This window comes from Tupaia chinensis, unplaced genomic scaffold, assembly GCF_000334495.1.
Source record: "Tupaia chinensis unplaced genomic scaffold, TupChi_1.0 Scaffold000100_1, whole genome shotgun sequence".
NCBI classification, from domain to species: domain Eukaryota; kingdom Metazoa; phylum Chordata; class Mammalia; order Scandentia; family Tupaiidae; genus Tupaia; species Tupaia belangeri.
This window is the reverse complement of record NW_006159564.1, coordinates 1,161,356-1,180,705: the sequence shown is the minus strand read 5'-3', so window position 1 is coordinate 1,180,705 and position 19,350 is coordinate 1,161,356. Positions and strand designations below refer to the sequence as shown.

Below are 19,350 nucleotides of genomic sequence, written 5' to 3'. Positions count from 1 at the left end.
ATATATATTATCATTATTCTTCAGTTTTGACCAGAGAGAGAGAGAGAGAAAGCAAGTCACCAGGTTGAGGACTCGAACCATGGTCTACCATGTGGGAATCCAGCGTCTCAACCACCAAGCCATTTGCAGGCCTCAGAGTATGTCATTTATTTATAAAGTCAGATTTTTTTTTTTCCTACTTGAAATATGAAGACATTGAATCTACCAAATGTAGATTCTATTCTAGTGGCGAACAGATAGCACCATTACTTTGGAGACTGGAAGTGCGTGAGAGGCTCAGGTTCAGTTCCCAGTCCAGCCTGCACATGCATGTGTGGTTCCGTGTACCTGTAGGTCTATCTGTTGTATTCCCTTTCCGTCTCTTTCTCATAATTGAAAAAAATAATAAGTACTATATTAGTTATACATAAAATCAAAATACCATATTTATTCTAAACTGTTCAGGTTGAATTTTGTAGATAAAGGATCTCAAATATGTAAGCACCCTTTGGCTATATTATTCCTTCTTTGTTTAAAACTTTATCATCATATTTGTGCTTCATAAGGAGAAACGGCAAACTCCTGTAACTATGAATCTGGTTACCGTACCAAAAAGAAATAATTAAAATAGGAAATATGCTTTCATTATGACTTCCAATGGAGAGCTTCAGAAGAAAGCCCATGATAAATAGACTCAGCATTTTCAGAACCTATAAAACTAATAGTCTTGGGACACGCAGATGGTATGGTGATTATGTTGCCGGACTCCCACGTGGCTGACCATGATTTGAGTCCTGGACTGGGTGGCTTGAAACTCACATTGGGTATATAGGCATGTGTGCCCAAAATACCAAGCGGATGATGGAGGAGAAGGGATTGTGACATGGCCATCCTCCCTGGGGGGTGCTTTCTTGCTTTCTGTCTCTGTCTAGAGAGCATATAAGTCCTATAGCAAAGATATCTTTCTCCAAACGATAAATACATAAATAATTGTCTTACATATTTTTTATTTTTATTTTATTTTACCAGAGGAGACATGTACTTGCCAGGAGTAGGGAGAGAGAGAGAGAAAAGCTGCCCCATGGGAAATGGTTGTGCTCCAATCCCTTTTTCTCCACTCCATTTCTTTTTTTGTTTGGGGGGGGGAGGAGGTTTTTGCTACAAGGTGCATACACTCGCCAGAAAGAGAGATACAGAGAGACAGAACGAGAAATCCCCCCCGGGGGGGATGGCCACGCCGTAATCCCTTCTCCATTCTCCTCTCGGGATCTTGGGCATGCATGCACACGCGCCTGGCGTGAGTTTAAGCCGCCGGGTCCAGTACTTGAACTGTGGTCGATTACATGGGAGTCCAGTGACACAGCCATTACGCTAACTGCTGGTTCCTCCATTTCTCTTTTCTTTGCGATTTTAGGCACGTAAGCACATGAGATTGCATGTTTTTCAGGCCCCTGGATCCAAGACTTACCTGTGCAGTCGACCATACAGGATTCAGCCTCACCTAACCATCATGCCATGTGCAGGCCCAGTGGTCTTAGATCTTTGTAGAGTGGAATGGCTCTCACTTAAAACCTGCCTTGAACAGCTGGGACTAGCTTCTCCATTTTTACTGTCTCTTGTCCTACATCTTGGAGCTTAATGTTCTGTAGTTACTTTGAAGATGAGGTTCCAATTTTTAAAGCAGTTGATCTTAGTGTTCTAAAATATATGTGCTTCTATGGTTTGTATTTTCTCATTCTGATACATTTCAACATGATTAAATTTCAGAATCGTGAGCCTTTGATGCCATCTCCACAATTTATCAAATCTTACTTCAGTTCTTTCACGGATGATATAATTTCTCAGCCCATGCTTAAAGGAGAGAAGTCTGATGAAGATAAAGACAAAGAAGGGGAAGCTTTAGAAGTGAAAGAAAAGTGAGTACTTTAATAAGCATGATCTCTGCTTAATGGTGTTTCTGCTACCATGAATTTTCCTTAGTACCCTACTGGGTTCTGAGTCACCACACACATAAAAAAATACCTACACATTGGGACCAGCAGATGGCGTAATGGTTATGTCGCTGGACTCCCACATAGTCAACGGTGGTTTGAGATCTGGACCCAACATGCCTTCAAACTCACGCTGGGCACATGTGCCTGGATGCCCAAAATCCCTAGAGGAGAATGGAGGAGAAGAGATTGTAGTGTGGCCATCCCTCAGGGGGTGATTTCTCACTTTCTGTCTCTCTGTCTGTCTCTCTGGCAAGCGCATGTGCTGTTTAGCAAAAATCTCTTTAAAAAAAAAAATCTTCCCACATATATAGATATAAATAAAATAACATAACATTGTTACAATAAAAAGTTATTTTTCGAGCAGATGTCTGTTACTTCTCTGGTGACTAAAGGCTTTATTGCCAGTTTACTTTGCTTTTGGTGTCCTAAATGATATTCTCAAGAAGACTCCCATTGAGTCAAGTGGTTGACTCTTTTTGAATAGAGGCACTAACTTGAAAATCACTATGTATTTCAATATCTGGACTTTTTTTTATTTTTGGAGAGGTTTTCACTATAGGGCGTGTGTGCTCGCCAGACAGAGAGAGAGAGAGACATAGAGACAGAAAGCAAGAAATCACCCCCCAGAGGGGATGGTCACACTGCAATCCCTTCTCCTCCATTCTCCTCTCAGGATCTTGGGCGTGCACGCACATGCGCCCGGCGTGAGTTTTAAGCCACCGGGTCTGGGACGCGAACCGCGGTTGACTACGTGGGAGTCCAGTGACATAGCCATTACGCTAACTGCTGGTTCCCAATATCTGGACATTTTAATGCAGGAATTTTTTTTTTTTTAAGTACTTTTGCTATAGGGTGCATGCACTCTCCAGAGAGAGAGAGAGAGAGAGAGAGAGAGAGAGACCGACCTAGAGAAAGGAAGTGAGAAATCACCCCCCACAGGAGATGGCCACGCTGCAATCCCTTTTCCTATATTCTCGCCTTGGGATCCTGGGCACATCTACGAGAGGCTTAAGCCACCATGTCTGGGACTTGAACCACGGTCAGCTATGTTGGAGTTCAGCAAAGTAACCCTTAGACTATCTGCTGGTTCCCACAGGAAATTTCTTTTTTTAATTTGCTATAGGGCATATATGATCTACAAAGAGAGGGAAAATGAGAAAGCACACCCAGGAGTGAGGACCTAGCTGCAGTCTCTTTTCTGTGATCCTCTGGGGATTTGGGGCATGCACATACACGTGCCTAATATGTTTTTTAAGCTGCCAGTCCAGGACTTGACCACACAGTCAGCCATGTGGAATCCAGCAACCTTAACCACAGTGCCAACAGTTGGCCCAATGCAGGAAGTTTTAAAGTGATAAACTGAGATGTTTAAGAATGCCCAAAGAGTAAATTTCTTAGTGGGTTTTTTTGTTTGTTTGTTTGTTTGTTTGTTTTCTGCTGCCCTAGGAATATGCTTTTCTTTGGGTGTCTTATTTTTTTCTTAAATTTATGTACATGCACATGCGAGAGAGAGGAGTGAGCATGCACAAAAGAGAGAGAGAAGCACCCTCAACAGAGTACTATAATTTGTGATCTCTTTCCCCCAGCCAGCCCTCCAGCTCTCACAAAACAGTGAGAGTGATCTTCACAAAGCACAGCTCTGATCATACTTCTTGCCTAAGTTTTCAGGCTGACCGGGGATTGACCATATGGCTTTCAACTTTGCAGTTCAGTTTGCTTCTGACTGTGCCACCAGGCTGGGCTTTAATATTTATGTTTTCCTGTTAAGACCAGCTCTTATCTCTGAGAGAAGGCGCAATATTATTTCCGAGATGATATTTTTTACTAAGTTTGGAAGAAAAGGTAGTATTGTTCTAGTAGCAAAGTGTAATTGGGTTTTGCACCTATAGAATATTGGAGAGTTTGAGGAAACAGACTTCTTTTGATCTTTATCTCTCAATTTTTCTTCCATTGTTGGCAACCAATTAAGGGAGGGTACTATGTATAGTTACACCAAGATGTACACACTTTAATTAGTTGATGCACAGTCTTTCAGAAAACCATGATTAGGAAGTAAATGTTGCCCTACACTCTGTGACAGTGATACAGATAATTTCCTCTTTTGGTTAGGAAACAATCCTTGTTCCATAAAAACTACAATGAAGTTAATATCCATTGTAGTTATATTTAGAGATGGCAGGATATAGCTAGCTCTCATGAGAAAACTAACTGGAATTACACTTGAACTTGTAAATTTCATTTACTCTGAGTCATAGTGTTATCATTTTTTTCTTTTCTTTTTTAAAATTTATTTCTTGGGACCAGCAGTTAGTGTAATGGCTATGTCTCTGGACTCCCATGTAGTCGACCGCGGTTCCCGTCCTGGACCCGGTGACTTAACTCACACTGGGCGCATGTGCATGCGTGCCCAAGATCCTGAGAGGAGAATGGAGGAGAAGGGATTGCGGTGTGGCCATCCCCCCTGGGGGGTGATTTCTCGCTTTCTCTTTCTCTGTCTTTCTCTGTCTGGCTGGCGAGTACATGTACCCTATAGCAAAAACTTCTCCAAAAAAATAAATAAATTTATTTCTTCCATGAGCCAGGGAGAGAGAGAGACAGAAAGACAGACCAACTAGCAACTTGAACATTGTGTTCATTGCCACTATCTACCCCTAGCTTTAGCCAACCGTGGACCATGGGCGCACCTGTCCCCAGCATGTTCAGGAAGGTCTGTGTACATAAATCTTCCACGTGGATCATCCTCATAGAGCCTTGCATCATATCACTTTGTGGAGATAATAATACTTAAATTATAGGTTTATTGTGAGGTTTAGAGGTACGTTTATAAATACCTAATACTAATGTTCTCTATAAATAAGTTATTTCCAATCTCATATAATATTAGGTCACTAGGAAAGTCATGATGTATTTTTCTATATTCATCTATGCAAAAATGTGTCATGACTTTCCTGACTCAATGATTGTATTCTCTTAGCCTGATGCTCAAGGAACAAACCTAAAGTGCAGGGAACATAAACATTTAATTATAGGAAAGATGAGTGCAGAGTTTATAAGATTTTGATTGGCATTACTTCTTTTAAGTCATTTGCCAGTTTTCTTTGTGTAGAAATTAACAGCTGAAGTGAAAAATGTACTTTACCCTCATGCCACCAGCTGGCCTAAGAAAAATGTGTTTAATTTACAATGCCTTATAGTTAGAAGTTGCTGCAAAAGTCCTGTAGTTGAAATTTCCTTCAGTAAGCATCCCCAATAAAAGTCATTATCTTAGAAAAATAAAAGTCCTATTAGATGAGTCTTCTTTTGAATTTATTTCTTTGATAAGTCTACTTATTAATTTTAGGTCTCTTCACAATGTGAGCTGTAATCCTCCATGAGAGAGCCCTTCAGCTATTTCCTGTCTTGAATCTTGTTCTGTTACATGGTCCAGTCCATTTTCCACAAAACAGTGAGAGTGATCTTCACAAAGCACAGCTCTGATCATACTTCTTACGCTGGCTTCTCTGACTCTAAACTCATTTGATTATTTTCCTCTTTCTCCATTCCGTCTAGTAGTCATTGAACAACTGTTGAGTGCCATCAATGTGCTACAGATATGGAGGGCCTCATGATTAAATTGGTAAAGGGAAATGGACACTTGTTTAACTCAGGTGTGCTAAGTGGGGCAAGTTTTTGCATTCAATCCTTTCTTAGTAAATAATTTATTATGTTTGTTTTTATTTTCAGTTCTGGATATTTAAAGGCCAAACAGTATATGGAAGAAGAAAACTATGATAAAATCATAAGCGAATGCTCAAAAGAAATAGATGCTCAAGGCAAATACATGGCAGAAGCATTATTACTACGAGCCACCTTCTACCTACTTATTGGCAATGCCAATGCAGCCAAACCAGATTTAGATAAGGTCATCAGTTTGAAAGAAGCTAATGTGAAGGTACATTTCAGAATGTGTGCTTGTGTGTGTGTGTGTGTGTGTGTGTGTGTGTGTGTGTGTGTGTATGAGGAAATTCCTAAATACAAGTGATGCTTTTAGATAGGTTTTCTGAAATTTTTTGGCACTTTAACTACTATTCTTCAAAAGGCGTTTTTTGTTTTGGAAGGAACTCTACCTGTGATGTAGTTGGTGCAGTGAACTTGAAACATTAATTATCAGTGACATTTATCTTCAGTTAAGAAAGGAAATATCTTTTGTTTTCTGTAGTATCTACAAGTTTGAGTATCCTCTTATAGCCACTGCCTGCTTTATTGGACTATGTTTAGGAAGTGGTATAGGTGATATAACAGTGCTATGGATGATGCTATAAGTGGTATGCAAAATGTAGTTCCAGGTTATAAAACACATTTAATGGGCCAGCAGGTGGTGTGGTCGTTAAAGCAGCTGGATCCCACATGGCTGACTCTGCAGTTCAAGTTCTGGACCCGGTGACTTGAAAAATATGCCAGGTGTGTGTGTGTGTGTGTGTGCATGCCCAAAATCTCAAGAGAAAAATGGAGGAGGAGGAATTGCAGCATGGCCATCTGCCCTGGGGGTGATTTCTCATTTTCCCTCGCTCTATCTCTCTGGCAAGTGCACGTACCCTATAGCAAAAACTTAAAGATAAATAAATAAATGAACAAATAATTTAAAAAACACATTTAATAATATATTTGGAAAGATTTTATATTATACAAAGGAAAAAATAGGTCTAAAATATGAATATGTAAATATATCGAAAGATACTGCAGTTGTGTGGTTAGACCAGCTTTTTCTTTTTCGTTTTCCAAATGTTCTTTTTATTTATTTATTAATTTTTTTTTTTGAGAGGTTTTTGCTATAGGGCGTGTGTGCTGGCCAGAGAGACAGAAAGTAAGAAATCGCCCCCCAGGGGGCACGGCCACGCCACAATCCCTACTCCTCCATTCTCCTCTCGGGATCTTCGGCGCACACGCACACGCGCCCGGCATGAGTTTAAGCCACCAGATCCGATACTTGAACCACAGTCGACTACATGGAAGTTCAGTGACATAGCCATTATGCTAACTGTTGATCCCTCCAAATGTTCTTAATGTATATGTAATAACTTTCTTTTCTTTTTCTTTTTCTTTTTTTTGGAGAGGTTTTTGCTGTAGGGTGTATGCGCTCGCCAGACAGGCAGAGAGAGAGACATAGAGACAGAAAGCGAGAAATCACCCCACGGGGCGATGGTTATGCTGCAATCCCTTCTCCTCCTTTCTCCTCTTGGGATCTTGGGCACGCACGCACATGCGCCCGGCGTGAGTTTTAAGTCACCGGGTCCAGGACACGAACCGTGGTCAACTACGTGGGAGTCCAGTGACATAGCCATTACACTAACTGCTGGTTCCCATAACTTTCTTTTTTATAATAATTTTCATAATTAAGATTTAAGGAGATGCTCTTATTATGTGAACCCTCTACTCAGTTTAATAAGACAGAACTTAGCCACCAATTAACTGCATTCCTTATTAGTTTGTTAACATCTCTGTATTTTTTACTGACTGAACTCTTGAAGACACTTTCACTGCCAAATGAATCATTCATAAATTTGGGGTGATATAAAAGTTGTGAAAGCCTAAGTATTTGTTAAAAGTTCCTTTCAACATGGGATTTTCAAATTGAAGATACTCTCCCTTTATTTTTTTATTTTTATTTTTTTTAATTGCCAGAGAACACATGTGTTTGCTGGAGAGAGACTGTGGGTTGAGAAAGCACTCCCCAGTGGAGCATGTTTACTCCCCGATACCGTCCCCTTTTTTCCTTAGTCCTATCAGGATTTGAGGTGTGCATCCAACATTCCTGGCATATGTTTCAAGCTGCCAGTGACAGGATTTGAGCCACAGTCAGCCATGTGGAATCCAGCTGCCTTAGTGACTAGGCTACAGGGCTGGCCCACTCTTTCTCATAATATTACCATTAATTTTACTTCCTACTGATTTTTCTGATGATGTACAACTATTATGTTCTATTATGTGTTTTTTGTTATAATTTTGGAATGTAGTCTTATTTGTTTCATATATATGTATATGTAGTATTGCATTGAACAAAATTTTGAACAGAAACCTATTTTCATGATCATGTCTTAAAGTTTTAACAGTAATAATGATGATACAGATCCTACCATATGCCTTACATAAAAATCAACTCAGAATGTTTAAGACTCCTAAACACAGCTAAAGTTATGAAACTCAGAAAAAAAAAATCCAGAAGAATACATGTTCATTTCTTTGGCATAAGCAGTGGTTCTTTGGATATGACACCAGGAGCGCAAGTGACAAAAAAACCTGCTAAACTGGACTTAATCAATATTTAAAACTTTGTGCCTCAGTAGACACCATCATGAAAGAGAATACACGTCCTACTTAATGGTAGAAAATAATTCATGCCTTTTGGCCAGAGATACCATCTTCCAGTAATTAACTAAAATGGCAAACACAAAGGAAAAGAGGAGAGGCAATGATTTATGTTCCCTAGGTCTTTTAGGCAACATGGAGTGATTCCTTTGGTAACATACATGTGAATCTACAAGAAAGGTGATATTGTAGACATTAAGGGAGCAGGTACTGTTCAAAAAGGAATGCCCTGCAAATGTTATCACGGCAAAACTGGGAGAGTCTACAGTGTTACCCAGCATGCTGTTCACGTTGTTGTGAACTCTTGCCAAGTGAATTAATGTGCATATTGAGCATATTAAACATTCCAAAAGCAAAGATAGCTTCCTAAAATGTGTGAGGGAAAATGACCAGAAAAAGAAAGAGGCCAAAGAGAAAATTACCTGAGTTCCACTGAAGTACCAGCCTACTCCACCCAGAGAAGCACACTTTGTGAGAACCAATGAAACTTATTCCCTATGAATGCAAGGCATGGTGGGGTTAAAAATAAACTAAGCTATGATTTATATATTTAGAAAATATTCACAAATCATTGATCTGATAAGGGGCTAGTGCGTAATACAAAGAACTTTTAGAGCTCAACTATAGAAAGACAATCTTAATTTTAAAATGGTCAAAGGATCAGACTAGATATTTTTCCAAAGAATATATCCAAATGATTTCTAAGAACTTGAAAAGATACTTAGCATCTTAGCCATGAGGTAAATGCAAATCACAATAAAAATGAGATACCACTTTACATCTACTAGGATGGTGATAATCAAAAGATTAAGAATTAGTATTGGTAAGGATGTAGAGACATTGAACCCTCATTCACTGCTGGTGGGAGTATAAAATAGTAAAACTCTTTTGGGAATTAGTTTACAATTTTTCAGAAAATTAAAGAGTAACCATATGATCCAGCAATGCCACTCCTGGGTATGTACTCAAGATAATTACATATAAATTTTGACACAAACACCTATACATGCATGTTTATAGCAGCATTATTCATGGTAGTCAAAAACTGCTGGGGGACCAGCAGTTGGTATAATGGCTATGTCACTGGACTCCCACTTAGTCAACTGCACTTCAAGTCCTGGACCCGGTGACTTAAACTCAGCCGGGTGCATGTGCATGAGTGCCCAAGATCCCGAGAGGAGAATGGAGGAGAAGGGATTGTGGCATGGTCATCCCCCCGGGGGGTGATTTCTCGCTTTCTGTCTGTCTCTCTCAGTCTTTCTGGCGAGTGCACGCGCCCTATAGCAAAAACCTGTCCAAGAAAAAAAAGAAAGAAAGAAACAGAAGCAACCCATAAAATGTGGCATATTTGTACAATGGAATATTTTTCAACCATAAAAAAGAAGAAAGTACTAAAACATACAACATGGATTAACCTTGAAAATAAGTGAAAGAAGCCAGACACAGAAGGCCACATAATGTATGATTCCATTTATATGAAACATCCAAAATGTACAGATCCACAGAAATGAAAAGTAGGTTGGTGATTTCTAGAGGCTGGAGATTAGAGGAGAATGTGGAGTGACTGCTAATTATGTACGATGCTTTTATTTGGGGGTGTGGGCGGCGATGCAAATGGTCAAATTAGATAGTGCACAACTTAGTGAATATACTACAAATGATTAGTGTGTACATGTTAGGGTGAGCCTGTGTCATCCACTGGCATGCTGGTTAAGGATCCCACATGGTCAGCCATGTGGGTTGAGTCCTGGAGCTGGCGACTTGAAAAACATGCCAGGCACATGGTGTGCACATGCCAAAATCCTGAAAGGCGGGCGAAAAGGTGGGAAAGGGATTGCAGTGAGACCATCCCCCATGGGGGAGCACTTTCTCACTGTCTTTCTCTGTCTCTGGTGAGCATACATGCCTGTTGGCAAAAATTATTTAAAAGAAAAAGTGAGCTTAACATTGCTTAAATTAAATAATAAAAGTGCTACTTTTAATAAATAATGAACTTCTTCTCACTCCCACTGGGTGTAGCTTCAAGCAAATGCTCTCATCAAGAGGGGCAGCATGTACATGCAGCAGCAGCAGCCCATGCTGTCTACTCAGGACTTCAATATGGCTGCTGACATCGATCCTCAGAATGCTGACGTTTATCACCACCGAGGACAGGTAATGACAGTTCCGACCTGTGCATCCAGCTATTGACACCACGTTGGAAAATTTAAGTTTCTTGTGTCATTTCTCATAGCTATGAACAAAATATTGCAGTGGTTTACCGTCTAGATTGACCTTTAAGTTACATTTTTAACATTTTGTCCTTGTAATTTTGATATTTACCAGTGGGAGAAAAAGAAAAGGAAAGCAAAAATGTTGGCTTTCCAATTTCTGGTTCATAGATTTTCAATGAGTAAAACATCAATAACATTTGGTAATCATTTTGATTTAATCTTAAATAACAGGGTGGTTTTTGTGGGCTTTTTTTTTTTTTTTTTTTGAGAGGCTTTTACTACAGGGCGTGTGCGCTCGCCAGAGAGAGAGAGAGACATAGAGACAGAAAGCGAGAAATCACCCCCCGGGGGGATGGTCACGCCGCAATCCCTTCTCCTCCATTCTTCTCTCGGGATCTTGGGCACGCACGCACATGCACCCGGCATGAGTTTTAAGCCACCGGGTCCGGGACGCGAACCGCAGTCGACTACGTGGGAGTCCAGCGACATAGCCATTATGCTAACTGCTGGTTCCCTGGGCTTTTTGCTATAAGGAAATAATAGCTTGGACTATCCCAAAAGTGCAACTTGGGACTTAAATCATGGTTGGCCACATAGGAGTCCAGCAGTGTAACCATTACACCATTTGCTGGTCCTGAACACTGGTCTTTTAGTTGTAAAATGGTAAGATTCTCTAGTTTACTGTTTCTAGTAAGTAATTCTATGTTGAATAGTTAACTACATGCTGAGAGTTATGCTGAGTTCTGATAATAGAGAAAAGACACCGTGTATACTTGAATGTATAAGTACACATTTGTTTAACTGCATTTGTGTATTTTTTTCTTAGTTAAAAATACTGCTTGATCAAGTCGAGGAAGCAGTGGCAGATTTTGATGAATGTATTCGATTAAGACCCGAGTCCGCCCTGGCACAAGCTCAGAAGTGTTTTGCATTGGTAGGTAACACCCGAGTATTTTTTTATATATCATTTTTATTTTCTAGTGTCAACAAAATCATCTACCAAATCATCTATTCTTTTTTCCCCAGAAGATGGGGGGATGTGTTAGTAAGCATATATTGCTAGTTGATAATACAGCTTTTGTATTTCTCTGGATATTTATGTTTATCTGGGTAGACATTTATTCCCAATTTTATGCTACCCTAAACAGACCTAGTGTTCTTGCTTCTCTACCATAAACATTGTACAAAGAACAAAAGCATTTTAAGGATATACTTTCATGATACTACATAACTGTTCTTTATGTTTCGTTCTTCCACTTCTAATTTCATTTTTTCCTAAGACAAGGTCTCTGTTGTAATCCCCCTGCCTCAGCTTCCCAGCTGAGGCACTTACCACCTCCTTTCTTTTATAGACAGAGTCTTGCTGTGTTGCCCAGGCCTGCCTCAGCTTCCCTGAGTCCACAGGATTACAGGTGTCCAGCCTTTAAGTGGGACTGGTACTTAAACCTGGGCTTTGCCTGTGGGCCATTGCAGCCAGGCCCGTAGAACTATTTCTTAACAATGTTCAAAAACACAAAGCTCAAAAAAGTAAAAAGAGTCCATTTGTAGTAAAATAAGAACCTTCCATTGAGCTTGTTAGCCAGAGTTCTGAAATAATTTTCCCTCTAAAGAAAGAAATTGGGTCACATGGAAAATGACTAAAATTTTATTTGCTTTTAAACTCTCCTTTTATACACAAAGTTAGTGTCTTATAAGTCAGTGCAGAACACTGAACATTGAAATTGTACAGTGGCCATGAAGTCCTAGTTGTACATAGCGTTTGGATCTCTGGTACTGAGATAGTTTCTTGGAACTCTTTAGATACAGCAAATTTATGTTAGCAAATCACCTGCTTCTCTGGAAATATTTATGTCATTTTGTGAGTTTTGTAACATGTTAACTTTCCATAAGTTGACAAGGTCTTGACTTGACCGGCCTGTCTTTATTTTTCAATAGTATCGTCAGGCATATACAGGAAGCAATTCTTCACAAATCCAAGCAGCTATGAAAGGTTTTGAAGAGGTCATAAAGAAATTTCCAAAGTGTGCTGAAGGTTATGCACTTTATGCCCAGGTAAATGTGGTTTTTCAAATTTTCTTGAAAAGAACTGGATTCTGCTGAATCCCAGGATGAAAATCAGAAAACAGTGCTACCCAGGTCACAGCTTCTGTTGTTGAAGCAGGTAGCTTTGTTCCTGGTCCCCAGGATGGTCCTGACTCACCTCAGGAGAGGTCCCTGTGCTCCACAATTGGAAGCCATGGCCATAACCCCATATGTGGCTTGTTTAAAATGACCATTTCTCTCAGGTTTTTATTTGGGTTGGATTTGCAAAAACTCCTTATATTTGGTAAATATACTGTACACAGTTGGTAGGGAGAATGTCTGTGGCAAGGTTTTTCTTTTATTTGATGACTATCTTTTTCTTTTCTTTTTTTATTTTTAGGGTTTTTGCCATAGGGCCCATGGACTTGCTGGAGAGAGAGAAAGTGAGAAACTGTCCCCTGGGACAATGGCCCACCACAATCCCTTCTTTATTCTCCTCTCAGGGTTTCAGGCACACATGCACATGAGCCTGGCATTATTTTCAAGCTGCCAGGTCCAGGACTTCAACTGGTTAGCTTTGCGAGGGTCTGCCGCCTTAACTCACACCACCTGCTGGCCCTGACTGTCCTTTTTAAAATTGTTAACTAGGGGGACCAGCAGTTAGCGTAATGGCTATGTCGCTGGACTCCCATGTAGTCGACCGCGGTTTGCGTCCCGGACCCGGTGGCTTAAAACTCACGCTGGGCACGTGTACGTGTGTGCCCAAGATCCCGAGAGGAGAATGGAGGAGAAGGGATTGCGGCGTGACCATCCCCCCTGGGGGTTGATTTCTTGCTTTCTGTCTCTATGTCTCTCTCTGTCTGGCTGGCGAGCGCACGTGCCCTATCGCGAAAATCTCTCTCAAAAAAAAAAAACAACTCAAGCCGGGCGCATGTGCATGCGTGCCCAGGATCCTGAGAGGAGAATGGAGGAGAAGGGATCGCAGCTTGGCCATCCCCCCGGGGGGTGATTTCTCACTTTCTGTCTCTCTCTGTCTGGCGAGCGCACGGGCCCTATAGCAAAGACCTCTTCAAAATTTATTTTTCAATAGTATCGTCAGGCATATACAGGAAGCAATTCTTCACAAATCCAAGCAGCTATGAAAGGTTTTGAAGAGGTCATAAAGAAATTTCCAAAGTGTGCTGAAGGTTATGCACTTTATGCCCAGGTAAATGTGGTTTTTCAAATTTTCTTGAAAAGAACTGGATTCTGCTGAATCCCAGGATGAAAATCAGAAAACAGTGCTACCCAGGTCACAGCTTCTGTTGTTGAAGCAGGTAGCTTTGTTCCTGGTCCCCAGGATGGTCCTGACTCACCTCAGGAGAGGTCCCTGTGCTCCACAATTGGAAGCCATGGCCATAACCCCATATGTGGCTTGTTTAAAATGACCATTTCTCTCAGGTTTTTATTTGGGTTGGATTTGCAAAAACTCCTTATATTTGGTAAATATACTGTACACAGTTGGTAGGGAGAATGTCTGTGGCAAGGTTTTTCTTTTATTTGATGACTATCTTTTTCTTTTCTTTTTTTATTTTTAGGGTTTTTGCCATAGGGCCCATGGACTTGCTGGAGAGAGAGAAAGTGAGAAACTGTCCCCTGGGACAATGGCCCACCACAATCCCTTCTTTATTCTCCTCTCAGGGTTTCAGGCACACATGCACATGAGCCTGGCATTATTTTCAAGCTGCCAGGTCCAGGACTTCAACTGGTTAGCTTTGCGAGGGTCTGCCGCCTTAACTCACACCACCTGCTGGCCCTGACTGTCCTTTTTAAAATTGTTAACTAGGGGGACCAGCAGTTAGCGTAATGGCTATGTCGCTGGACTCCCATGTAGTCGACCGCGGTTTGCGTCCCGGACCCGGTGGCTTAAAACTCACGCTGGGCACGTGTACGTGTGTGCCCAAGATCCCGAGAGGAGAATGGAGGAATCAATCTTCTTTAAAAAGATCAAGTTCTGGGGACCAGCAGTTGGTATAATGGCTATGTCGTTGTACTCCCATGTAGTTGATCATGGTTCAAGCCCCAGACCTGGTGGCTTAAACTCACTGCAGGTGCGTGTGTGTGCATGTGCCCAAGATCCTGAGAGGAGAATGGAGGAGGAGGGAGTGCAGCATGGCCATTCCCCCCGGGGGGTGATTTCTCGATTTCTGTCTCCATCTCTCTCTGTCTTTCTGGTGAGTGCATGCGCCCGATAGCAAAGACCTCTTCAAAAAAAAAAAAAAAAATTGTTAACTAGGCTGTAACAGCTTGCTTTAATTTCTCTTTGGTTTGCTAAAATTCTTAAAACTTTCTTAGCTTATGATTGAAACTATAGAGAGGATTTAAATTTGAATTCTTTAAATTTTTTGATTGTAGTCTGAAACTCTTGGAAATATATTTTAAATGATCCATTTAAATTAAAATAATTAGCTTCTTATAGCCAGTTATATTTTTTTCCACAAATAGATGATCTGCGAATGACTATTTCTCTCTCAGTCTTTAAGCTGAAAACTTTTTTTAAAAGAGAGTTGTTTGCTGTAGGGTGCATGTGCTCACCAGAGAGACAGAAAGACAGAAAGTGAGAAATTACCCCCTGACAGGGGGAGAGGATGTCCATGCTTCAATCCCTTCTCCTTCAGTCTCCTCTCGGGGTCTTGGGGGCACACAGAGCATTGAGTTTCAAGTCTCTGAGTTTACAATTCGAACTGCAGTCAACTATGTGGGAATTCAGCAACATAAACATGCTATCCTCTGGTCCTGAAAGCTGCTTTTTATTATAAAAGAAAAGACTCCTCTCCCTAAATTTGCTTGCTTTTTTTTAAAGTTTGTTCATCTCCTCTATGAGTGAGTGAGTGAGTGAGTGAGAGAGAGAGAGAGAGAGAGAGAGAACCCCCAACAGGGTCCAGCACCAAGATTCCCCCCGCCCAGCTTAGCCAGCCTTGTCCAAGGGCTTGCATATACTGGTATACTCAGGGAGGATGCTGGGTGCGAACTGGAGCCTTCGCTTGTGGGTTAGCCTCACAGAGGCTTTATGTTTTACCACCTAGCCATAGTTTCACTCTCCTGAACCGTTTCTTAAGGTGGCTTATTTTGTTTATCATTTTCTTCATGCTATCTTTAGGCAGGTTTTAAGAAAAATTTCATAAGAACTTTAAGGATTTATTGAGGGGGAATAAGAAGACTATTTTGTGTTGGATCTGCTCTTTAAAAGTAAGTCGTACATACGACTCATTGCATTAATAGGGATTGAAAGTCCGCTGTATGAAACAGGACGCAGAAGTTCTTTAACTTCAGTTTGAAATAATCTTACCAATTCAGTCTTTGTTCTTTCTACACAGTGCCTAGATAGGATGGTGATAATCAAAACGAAACTTTGATTGCTGTCAATACATTGTTAATTACAAAAGCGTGTACTATGTAAGCCTTCCATTTCAGCCAGGAGTTCTGCCTTAAAATAGTTGATATGGGACAGCTTGTGGCATGGTGGTTAAGGCAACCGGATCCCAAATGACAGACTGTGTGATTCGAGTCCTGAGTTCCAGACCCAGACCTGGTGGCTTAGAAAATATGCTTGGGTGTATGTGGGTGTACCTCCAAAAACCCAACAGAAGGGAGAGATGGAGGAGAGGGGATTATGGCATGGCCATACCACACAAAGGGTGCTTTCTCACTTTTACCCTGTCTCTGAGCGCATGCAGCCTCTGGCGAATATTTAAAAAAAATTGATAGTACTGCCCTCACTCACCCTCGGTCAATTAAGGAATTACTCTGGTCACACATACATCTTAATTGATCCTTCCAAATGAACATTGCCTTTAAAGTAATTTCCCTAGGATGTATTATGATAAATTTAAATAAAGATGAGTACCTGTGAGAATGGGTATTAAAACTGTCGGTTAAGAGTGGGGTGTTCCGCATTCTGCTCTTTACTAGATAATTTGCTGTTGCCTATAACTAACCACTTACCTAGAGAACAGTTAAGAGTTCATATTTGTAACAGTGCCTCCTAAAAGTTCCAATAATTAGGCTGATTTTAATCAATTTGTACCTCCAAAACATAATAATTTGGTAATGAATGAAAAAATGAAGCAAAGTTTATTAAGTAATAGGAAATACACTTTTAACTGCTTAGGTTGACAGTTACCTTAATATAACTGAAGTATCTCCTCATATAGGCATTAACAGATCAACAGCAGTTTGGTAAAGCTGATGAAATGTATGATAAGTGTATTGATTTGGAACCAGATAATGCCACAACATATGTTCATAAAGGGTATGTATTTTTGTGGTTAGTTTGTTCCAAAGAAACTAAATTTCTTGTATGGTAATAAATTTTTTTTGGCCATAAAGGAAGGGGACTGTGGTAGAGAAGTATCTGTGATTAAGAGACACATTTATTAATGCTTGTGGATGCTGATTCGTTCTTGCATAGAAATTAGTAAATGCATTGTCATCACTCTACATTAAGGGTTTTAATTTTAGTTCTGAATACGCTATCAAATATTGCCTGTATCAGTCAAAATAGAAAACGTCTAAAAGAAGTTTTTCTTGTTCTAGTATACTAGAATATCCTAAGAATCTTCAATTAAATTATACAAAGGGAAGAATAAGGAATGTGAGATAAGTTAGTAAGAGAGCCTCGACCATGGGACATGTTTTTTATAATAAGGAATTTAAACTATAAAGCCAATATCAATTGAGAAAAAAATTTAACCATTGGATACTGATTGTATGCTGGTTTATTTTTTGTTTTCCCATGTTAACTAAATTGAGTCATATACATATAGGCTATTGATACTGAGCCATGGTCATATCTTTTCATTTGCAGTTTACTTCAACTTCAGTGGAAGCAAGATCTGGATAGAGGTTTGGAGCTTATCAGCAAGGCTATTGAAATTGACAATAAGTGCGATTTTGCCTATGAAACCATGGGAACTATTGAAGTACAAAGGTAATCAAGAGTCTGTTCTTTGGAAATTCATGGCAGCTTCACAGATACTTATCCTTTCATTCTTCTTTCTTCATACAAGTTACTATCAATATTTACTAATTTTTTAAGTCTGTTAAGCCTTTAAAGACAAGTTTCCTTCAAAATTATGCAACTTTGATTTGCCTTGTCTCAACTTTTTTTCCAAATTAAAACTCACACTTAGCAAAGTCAAGTCAAGCATATGCTTTAGAAAGGGAAATTCATCTTTCACTAATATCTGTGTGTGTGTTCTATCCTCTTTTCACCTCTTTTCCTGTCCAAGAGGAAAAAATGCCTTTAATGTGCTTAGGCAGTACAGAGTAGCAAGGATTGGTAGTCAGGTTGCTAGAAGATCTGGATCCTGCTACAAAGAAGCAACCAGCCAAACAACTGGGCAAATTGCAACATCATCATCATCATCATCATCATCATCATCTTTAAAGATTTTTGCTATAGGTACTTGTGCTTGTCAGAGAGACAAAGACAGAGAGATAGAAAGTGAGATCACCTGCAAGGGGAGATGGCCAAGCTGCACTCACTTCTCCATTTTCCTCTTGGGATTTTGGACATGCATGCACACATGTCCAGCACGAACTTCAAACTGGGTCTGGGACTTGAACTGCAGTTGCTTACATGGGAGTTGAGCAGTGCCTTAACTACTACACTACCTGCTGGCCCCTGCAACATTATTTCTGAGCCCCTGAATTTATTTAAAAATCAGAGATAAGAATTTCTACAGTTTCAACTTTCTAACTTGTTTCCTGTAAATGTTTATCCATTATACTCAAGATTCACCATTAACAGTTAATGTATCCATATGGAATTTATTGTTGAATGCTATCTTAATACTGGCATTGTCTTCCATCTGAGCACCTACTCCAGGCTAGGACTGAACTTTAGGTGTTCTCCAAATACTATTTCAGTTTCCCTTTAACTCCATCTTTATGAAAGCAGAGGTTATATGATTTCCAGTCCAGACGAAGAGTGTAGAAACCGATGCCCAGACTAGTTAGGTTAGCAGGATTGCAGTGAGCCCGTAGTGAAGACAGGATTTGAGTCATATTTCACTGATGCCAAAATCACTGTTTTGCCACTGTCACTTGTCAAGAACCAACGCAGAGTTCCATCTGTTAATGCGCTATCATTCAGCCCCTCCTGTGTCCCTGTCTGTTCTAGAGTAGGCAGACTATGTAAAGGCTGATTAAAGATTCTGTGTATAATACACATGAAACAACACTTTGCATTTAATTTAAGGTGATAGTAACCTCTGAGTTAAGGACCTGATTTAGAGGGTTGGATGGAATGTTATTCATGTGTTAATTGTATTTTAAGAGATCTATTCTAAATCTTATCTTACAATTAAATGAATGAATGAAATGGCAGGTCATCCTAGGATTTAAGAGATCGTGCTGTTGAAGTATTTTAAAACTATGTTTGTGTGTGTGTGTGTTGCTATAGGGATTGTGCATGCACCAGAGAGAGACAGTGAGAGAAAGTGAGAAATCACCCCTCAAGGGGGGTGGATGGCCACTCTGCAGTTTCTTCTCCATTCTCCTTTTGGGATTTTGGGCATGTACTCACATGTACCTGGCATGTTTTTCAAGCTGCCGGTTCGAGGGCTCAAACTGGTCAGCCATGTGAGATACAGCACCCTAACCACCATGCCACCTACCGGCCCCTTAAAAGTTGTTTGCAAATAAGGCTGTCATGTTAGCTATGTAGTGTAGTCCTACTGTAGTCACACTGGAGGAGTTACAGTGGCTTACATTCATTGAGTGTTTTCTGTGAGCTAGGTATTGTTATTATAAAA

The 19,350-nt window shown here is 40.2% G+C and overlaps 1 protein-coding gene across 1 annotated transcript in view; it reads left to right on the top strand.

Annotated features, from left to right (window-relative positions):
• TOMM70 (translocase of outer mitochondrial membrane 70) overlaps nucleotides 1-19,350 on the top strand; it is a gene marked incomplete at its 5' end in the record, with an annotated part of 45,806 nt that overhangs the window by 24,399 nt on the left and 2,057 nt on the right. The window contains 7 exon segments of the mRNA XM_014585949.2: nucleotides 1,747-1,895; nucleotides 5,697-5,904; nucleotides 10,338-10,472; nucleotides 11,358-11,465; nucleotides 12,467-12,583; nucleotides 16,747-16,844; nucleotides 17,400-17,522. Of these exon segments, the coding sequence (XP_014441435.1) occupies nucleotides 1,747-1,895; nucleotides 5,697-5,904; nucleotides 10,338-10,472; nucleotides 11,358-11,465; nucleotides 12,467-12,583; nucleotides 16,747-16,844; nucleotides 17,400-17,522 (938 nt within the window).